The sequence below is a fragment of the Aedes albopictus genome, chromosome 1, assembly GCF_035046485.1.
Source record: "Aedes albopictus strain Foshan chromosome 1, AalbF5, whole genome shotgun sequence".
NCBI classification, from domain to species: domain Eukaryota; kingdom Metazoa; phylum Arthropoda; class Insecta; order Diptera; family Culicidae; genus Aedes; species Aedes albopictus.
Genome location: NC_085136.1, coordinates 281865158 through 281873565, shown reverse-complemented (window position 1 = coordinate 281873565; position 8408 = coordinate 281865158). Strand labels below are relative to the sequence as shown.

Here is an 8408-nt window from a genome sequence, read left to right as displayed (position 1 = left end):
CTGGATTCGCTATCAAGCGCACTAGTGGGATTCAGTCCCGCGGTCATCGGTGGAGACTTTCAACGCCTGGGTGGTTGAGTGGGGTAGCCACTCGACTAACACGAGAGGCTGGGCTCTACTCGAAGCTATAGCTTAGCTAGACTGAACGTGGATGTCGCGAACGTAGGCGACAGAAGGAACGGTGCCGAATTCATCATTGATGCGACTTTCTGGAGCTCAGTGACGTCGCTAAAGTTGAACAAGGTTCAGGGTCCGGACGGTATGCCGACAGTAGCCATCAAGACGACGATCGAAGCTAGCCGTGAGGCCAGCAACCATAGAGTATGGCGAACCAAGGCGAGGACCCCCCTTGGACTAAGGTAGAGCGGAAGAAGAAGTCGAAGTCGCAGATAGAAGTAGTGAGGGACGCCAAACCAAGCCGTAAAAATTGTAGGTGCCAAGCGCGAGAAAGGCGACGCGCTCGTCATCAAGACAGAACAGTCGAAGTACTCGGACGTCTTGAAGGCGATGCGAAGCGACGTCAAGCTCGAGGGTCTGGGAGCCGACGTGCGCAGTGTTAGACGTACTCGTACGGGCGAGGATCCTGGGCTGAAACGCGATAAGGAGCGTAAGGGCGCCGCCTACAAGAGGTTGGGGGAAGAAGTCCCTGGTAGAGGTGTGGACTCTCACACAAGAGGCAACTCTGAAGGTCAAAGACCTAGACGAGGTTACCGGAGTGGAAGAGCTCGTCACGGCACTACGACAACAGTGCGATGTGCAGGTGGCCACCGCAGCCGTTAGGCTACGGAAGGGGCCGGCAGGGAAACAGATAGATTTGGTTCAGCTACCTGTGGCGGACGTCAAAAAGTCCGTTAACGTAGGGAGGATAAAGGTAGGCGAGTGCGTATGTCAGCTGACGTTCCACGAGCCACCGGAAGTTTGCTTTATGTGTCTGGAGCCAGGACACAAGTCATGGGACTGCAAAGGCCCTGACAAGCGCAAGCTGTGCAGGAGATGCGGTGCCGAACAAAGTAACATTCCACCTAACACATGGCCATGGTTGCTTCCGACAGTATCTTCACCGTTTCGGGCATGCGGGTTCTCCCGAATGTCCTGTTTGTGCTGGTTTAGAGGAAACGGCGGAACACGTTTTGTTCGTGTGCTCGCGTTTTCGCACAATGCGTGACCGCTTGTTTATAACTTGCGGAGAGGACACAACTCCGGACGATCTTGTCCAGTGGATGTGTAGGGATGATGTTGACTGGAATGCCGTTTCAACGGATATCACCCACATCGCCCGGGAGCTACCGAGGAGGTGGCACGTGGACTCGGGGAATAACTAGTTTAGATGCGGTACAAGAGGTGGTCCAGGGGTTCGGAGTCAGCTTCGTAGGTCATACCGGTGCCATGCGGTCAAAATCGACTTTTACAGCGATTAAGTGGCCGCGGAGAGGAAGTCCTGATAGCGTTGCTGTCGTGGTGTAGGTCTACTGGGTTTGATCCGAACCCGCGGTTGGAAAGGGGTCCCCGGCAAGGGCCGGGGCAGGTGAAGACCCTACTGTCAGCAACCTTCTGGTGCAGCTGATAGGGCCTGAAGGGTAGTGGTACCCTTGCTTTCAGCAGGTCAGATGTAGTTGCACGTAGGCATCCTGGTTGCACGTAGGATGGCTGCAAAACAGACGGGTGCGGACATGGGGTCGATCCTGCCCGCCTTCCGAGAACAAAGAGAGTCGTGAGGACCACTCGGGAAGCTGGCTAAGCGCCAGCATGCTATCGTGGTGGATTCTCCAATGCGAGTCATCGATGTTCGTTGCTGCAGGCTACGCAGCTAACCTTGAGGGTGCGATGTGCACTAGTTCCTCTCTGAAGCAATGCCGTCTTGGTGATTCCGGAGAGACGAAGGGTTTGGCGACCATATGAATATGTTTAGTGGATCGAGGAGAGAGTTGTCCTGGCTTTTACTTTTGTTGTAGAAGACGGCCTTAACCCCACACTACCCGGACCTGCGCGGCGGTAATACTATTGCAAGTACCCCGGAAGATCGTGGAATGTTACATACAGAAACAGAAACAACAGATCCGCTTTTTTTCGTGAGAAAAGCTGAGCTGTTCCCAAGAAACAGGCAAGTTCTACCAGAAACTCAACGCATTCCGAAACAGTCTCGTGTCGCGAGCTTAAATTCTACACCTGCCGTGGTCCTACGCGTAAACCTTCTGTCAAAAAAAACGATTTCTCAACGACAACCCGGCATCCGTATCACCTTGCGCAGGCTCAGAAGACTCAACGGCCTGCAGTGGACAAGCGACACTATTCTCGCCTAAGAAGATCGCCAAGACTTCCAGACTGAAGATGCCTGTTAAGGTTGAAGTTGTCAGTGATATCATCGTCAACATTAGGATTTCTAAAGCAGTTTTCTCGTAGAGTAGCTGATCTGACGATACTGGAGTAACACTACGGGTGGTCAATCAAGCTCAAGCTCAAACTATGATCGGTCAAGTGGGAAATGCTGGCAGCCCTGAGTGTATAGTTTGCATCCACTGCACAAGACACCCAACCACGTGAGTTGAGTTAATGCCACTTGCGAACCGACGAAATACATGGTAAGGTAGACGAACCTCTCAGTTAATGACCGTGAAAGTGTTCATGGAACACTGCCGAGATGGTAGCTCGGTTTACAGTAATTACCGCGCCACTTTCACAGTTGATTCGTTTCGGTAGCGATTCGCAAATCTATGAAAGTCATAATGTAAACAGAAACGTGTACTTCATTTCCTTTAAAAAGGTACCGTGGTCGGTTGCAAACCATCATTGTAGAGCAAAATGTTCAAGTTAAGCATTGTTGTACTCGTGTTCTGCTTGGCATATGCCGTTTATTGCGCAGATCGATATGACCTCAAAGAAGAAGGTAATTGATTATGATCTACCTACATATGTATATGGTAACTGTTAGATATATTCAATGTTTCATATTTTTCAAAGTTCTCGATGGCAACCTTGTTGATGTGATGGAGAAACGTTCTGCTCAAAGTGAGTATTCAGCAATACCATATTAGGATGCCACAGGGTCCATATGGACCCCCAGTGTTGAACTGAAGTAAACTATTCCAATTCATCCAACACAGGACCCCCCTCTCTGAAGACACGCTGGGGACGTGCCGATGAAGAACGAGACCTTTTGGTGACGAAGCGTGCAGCCCAAAGTCAGTAATTTGTGTTTTTTTTTGTTGTAAACACCTGATAAACCTTCTTTTAAATCTCGTAGGACCACCTTCGTACAAACTGCGCTTTGGACGCTCGAAGAACCGACGACAATCATCCAACTCTAACTAAAGGACTGGGTGAATCGCGGACTCAATCGATGCAGTTAAAGTAGGAAGCCAGGAAGTTCCAATCCATTGTAGAGTGTTGATTTTAGCAACAAACATGAGATACATTTCTACGACAGATACAATTCTGCAATACATAATTGGTTAGAAACTTTAACCGTTCTCTCTTTTCACATACATTAACCGTAGTCGATATAGTTGCTCACTACCGTGCTTGAGAAGCTCGCTCAGAAGTTTGTTCGTCCGTCTTGCTGTTCTTCAGTCCTGTAAAGACTTCCTTGATCTCGTCTAGTTTTAAAGGTGCCAGGTACCACAACCTGTCCGTCATCGTCTAAGCGAATTCTGTCTGTAGGTCTTTGATTCCCACCTTTAAACAATACCTCGAAGTGCTCTCTCCACCTTTGTTTTATCTGTCAGCAGGTTTCCATCACGGCCATTTCAAATGCCGGGAGATGGCGCTGTTTTTCCTTTTGGCTTTCTTGTATTACTCGTTTCTCTACCAGATCCATGACACCTTCCTGCTTTTTGGCATTCCTCGTCGAGCTTATGGATGTCCTAGAACATATTTGGAAAGTAGTTCTCTACAGATCTATATTCCATGGACTTGTAGGATGTTGCAACGCATCAGTAATGTAACAATAATTCATTGATCACGGAAGTTCTTGGATTACCTAGAACAACATTGAAAATTACATCCCTATTGAGATTTATTCATAAATCTTTTTGTTGTTACTTTGGATCATTAATGTAACAACAATTCATTAATTACGTTAGTAGATTTTCAAGCTTTTGCTTGCGGAAGTTCGTGAACCTAGAACACGTTTACAGAGCCGTGTCTCTAATTCTTCAGGGAACCATACTCCATGGACCTATAGGATGTTACACTGCATCAGCAATGTAGCAATAACCAATCGATTTCGCTTATAGATCTTGAGGTCTTTACTCACGGAAGTTCTTGGATGCCCAGAAACATCTTTGGAAATCAAGACTTTACAGAACTATGCTCCATGGATCTTTAGGATGTTACACCGTATCAGAAAGGTAACAAATATCCATCTATTGTGCTTGTAGGCCTTAAATTCTTTACTCGCAAAAGTTCTTGAATGACATACAACATCTTTGGAAAATAGTATTCTACAAAACCATGCTCCATGGATCTCTGTAGGATGTTATACCGCATCAGTAATGTAGCAACAATTAATTGACTACGCTCGTAGATTTTCAGGCCTGTACTCGTGGAACTTCTTGGAGATCGTAGAATATCTTTGAAGATTTGTTCTCTCCAACTCAATATTCTGCCGGGGCCCGTGGCACAATTGGTCACACTTTTGCTTCATAAGCAGATGGTCATGGGTTCGATCCCAGCCCCGGCACTTTCGTCAGTTGCTTTTTCTCTCTGAGAGCAGCTGACACTGACCCTCTTCTGAGCCCATGGCTCAAACAAACCCGGATACTTGGACATCGGCGAACGGCAGCCCATAATGGACCCCCAATCGGACTGGAAACAGCCACACATCAACATCCTTGTGCTCATCCTTCTACCATGATAGGGTAGAAAGTGAAAGCAGCGCAACGGACACCAGTTCGATATAGAACAATTAGAATATAATACATTTGGGCGCTGTACAAAGTGTAAGTACAGCTTCCAATTGGAATCGCTCACGCAGTGCCCTAGTGGACAATAGAGCTGTAAATTAGGTTAAGGGATTGAAAAAAATAGTAAATTCTTTTAAAAAAACTGTTCCATGGTTCTGTATGATCTTTCACCGCATCAGTAACGTAAGAACAATTCATTTATTATGCTTGTAGATCTTGGGGCCTTTACTCGTGGAAGTTCCTGGAGGACATAGAACATCTTTGAAAATTATTTATCTACAGAACTATGCTTCCTAGACCTGTAGGACGTTACACTGCATCAGTAATGTGACAAAAAACCATTAATTACGCTTGTAGATCTTAAGGCCTTTACTCGTGGGAGTTCTTGGAGTACCTAGAACATCTTTGGCAATTAGTTCCTTACAGAAAATGGTTCATGGACCTGTAGGATGTTACAATATATCAGTCCATCGATTACGTTTGTAGAACTTAAGGCCTCAACTCGTCGGAGCTCTGGGAGGACCTAGATCCTCTTTGGGAAGTAGTTCTCTACAGAACCATGCTCCATGGACCTATAGAATGTTTCACCGTATTAGTCATGTAAGAACAACCCATTGATTACGCTTGTAAATTTTGAGGCCTTAACTCGCGAAAGTTCATGGAAGATCTAGCATAAGAGTTCTCTTCAGCACGATGCCTCATGAACTTGTAGGATGTTGCATCGTATCAATAATGTAGCAACAATTAATTGATAACGCTCGTAATCAGGCCTGTACTCGTGGAACTTTTTGGAGATCCTAGAATATCTTTGAAGATTTGTTCTCTTCAACTCAATGTTCCACGGATATGTATGATCTTGCACCGCATCAGTAACGTAAGAACAATCCATTGATTACGCTTGTAGATCTTGGGGCCTTTACTCGCGGAAATTCTTGGAGGGCATAGAACATCTTTGGAATTTATTGATTTACAGAACTATGCTTCCTAGACCTGTAGGACGTTACACTGCATCAGTAATGTGACAACGAACCATTGATCAGGCTTGTAGATCTTAAGGCCTTTACTCGGGGGAGTTCTTGGAGTACCTAGAACATCTTTGGAAATTAGTTCCTTACAGAAAAAATGGTTCATGAACCTGTAGGATGTTACAATGTATCATTCCATCGATAACGCTTGTAGAACTTAAGGCCTTAACTCGTCGGAGCTCTGGGAGGACCTATATTCTCTTTGGGAAGTAGTCCTCTACAGAACCATGCTCCATGGACCAGTAGAATGTTGCACCGTATCAGACATGTAAGAACAATCCATTGATTACGCTTGTAGACTTTGAGGCCTTAATTCGCGAAAGTTCATGGAAGACCTAGCATTTCTTTGGGGATGAGTTCTCTTCAGCACAATGCTCAATGAACTTGTAGGATGTTGCACCGTATCAATAATGTAGCAACAATTAATTGATTACGCTCGTAGATTTTCTGGCCTGTACTCGCGGAAGCTCTTGGAGGTCCTAGAATATCTTTAAAAACTACGTCCATACAGAACTGTGCTTCAAGGGCCTGTAGGATGTTGCACCGTATCAGTGATGTAACAATAATCCATGGATTACACTTGTAGATCTTAGGTTTGGTTTGTTTCAGTTAATACAACGCTTTCTACAACTTGCAGACGTTTCTCTGACATCTGGGGTTCGTCCGGCTGCTGTATGTAAATGGCTTCCTCTACTAGTTAATCTTGCAGAAACGTAGTCACTAAATCCATCTGGTGTATCTTCAGGTCAGGTAGATTCGCCAATGGACACTTGTGGTGTCGCTGACGGTTGTCAGAGACGCGACTGATCGAGGGTTAACCACCGGTTGCGACTCAATTTACATCCACCTATTGTAACCAGATTGTAACATCTCGGTTATAGTATATTGAATGAAGCACATTCTCCTTTTGTTTGTATAACCACTAGAATTTATTTACTTTCCATATAAAGTTTCACATCTGTACTTCGTGGACTATCGATAATATCAAACATGTACCTGGGTAACCATTTGTCAGTGTGGTTGGCATAATGTTTCTGGGGTCAAATTTACTGCATTCCAGTGAACTTAGCGCTTCCCCAACCCGAAACCGTATCGATCTCCATCTCCGTTTTGTTCAACCTCACGCTTTCCTAGTCCTTGATCAACTTCTCGCTTTCCCCACATCGTACCCAACTGACCCCAATCCTGAACAGCTTCACGTTTTCCAAGGCCGATGTGGCCGTACCGATCTCCTCCGCCCTGATCGGCATCCCGCTTTCCAAGGCCGATGTGGCCGTACCGATCTCCATTGCCCTGATCGGCATCCCGCTTTCCAAGGCCGATGTGGCCGTACCTATCTCCATTGCCCTGATCGGCATCCCGCTTTCCTAGACCGATGTGGCCGTACCGATCTCCATTGCCCTGATCGGCATCCCGCTTTCCAAGGCCGATGTGGCCGTACCTATCTCCATTGCCCTGATCTGCATCCCGCTTTCCAAGGCCGATGTGGCCGTACCTATCTCCGTTGCCCTGATCTGCATCCCGCTTTCCAAGGCCGATCGGGCCGTATTTATCTCCGCGCTGGTCTACTGCAATATAATAAAATATTCAGAATAATGTAAGAACATAACGCGATTTACATTCACTTACCTTCATCCACGCAGTAGACGACACCAGTCAAGCAGAGCGCAACCACAGCAATGCTAGCAATTTTCAACATGTTGCCCGTTTATGCGTTGATTGTTTGAAATAGTTGGAAGGTATTTATATTAGTGATTAACTAAGTACGTTGATGATTGGTTTTTCGTCTTGGAATATCTAGGGTTTGCCTCCGAATCGAATCGATTTCAAAATGAGTGCGAAGATGGTGGTTAAGTCGAAGCATTTGTATAATCACCTTTAGCGAACTAATTTTACGGTTCATTCGATTTGGCGAGCAAATCTTTATTGAACGTGTAGATGTAGCATAATCTTGCTTATTCCGTTTGGGAAAGTAGCCTTCCGTTGTGGTTGAACACTCCTCAAAACGTTTTTACTGGTTTCGCACAAGAGGAATCTCAGAAGGAATTCCCGGAAGAATCCCGGAAGGAATCCTCATGGGCGTCACGGGAGGAATCCCCCGGAGGGACATTCCTGGGAGGAATCCCCCGGAGGGACATTCCTGGGAGGAATCCCCCGGAGGGACATTCCTGGGAGGAATCCCCCGGAGGGACATTCCTGGGAGGAATCCCCCGGAGGGACATTCCTGGGAGGAATCCCCCGGAGGGACATTCCTGGGAGGAATCCCCCGGAGGGACATTCCTGGGAGGAATCCCCCGGAGGGACATTCCTGGGAGGAATCCCCCGGAGGGACATTCCTGGGAGGAATCCCCCGGAGGGACATTCCTGGGAGGAATCCCCCGGAGGGACATTCCTGGGAGGAATCCCCCGGAGGGACATTCCTGGGAGGAATCCCCCGGAGGGACATTCCTGGGAGGAATCCCCCGGAGGGACATTCCTGGGA

At 46.8% G+C, this 8408-nt stretch overlaps 2 protein-coding genes across 3 annotated transcripts; one reads left to right on the top strand and one right to left on the bottom strand.

Annotated features, from left to right (window-relative positions):
- The first annotated feature begins 2766 nt into the window (after positions 1-2766).
- LOC109398455 (head peptide) lies at positions 2767-3462 on the top strand. The gene is made up of 4 exons (XM_019670811.3): positions 2767-2884; positions 2959-3006; positions 3102-3179; positions 3242-3462. Exons 1-4 carry the CDS (start codon positions 2800-2802, stop codon positions 3307-3309), a joined length of 279 nt encoding a protein of 92 aa, XP_019526356.2. The 5' UTR covers positions 2767-2799; the 3' UTR covers positions 3310-3462.
- A 3369-nt stretch (positions 3463-6831) lies between these two features.
- Positions 6832-7705, bottom strand: LOC134287525 (antho-RFamide neuropeptides-like). Of its 2 annotated transcripts, none has more exons than XM_062849428.1 (2): positions 7556-7705; positions 6832-7494 (listed from the first exon to the last, which is right to left on the bottom strand). In XM_062849428.1, the coding sequence occupies exons 1-2, from the start codon at positions 7623-7625 to the stop codon at positions 6992-6994; spliced, it is 573 nt and encodes a 190-aa protein (XP_062705412.1). In that variant the 5' UTR covers positions 7626-7705; the 3' UTR covers positions 6832-6991. The 2 variants fall into 2 exon arrangements, with proteins under 2 accessions (XP_062705412.1, XP_062705416.1); XM_062849432.1 differs by having other exon boundaries at positions 6832-7491; positions 7556-7650.
- Between the last annotated feature and the right edge of the window lie 703 nt (positions 7706-8408).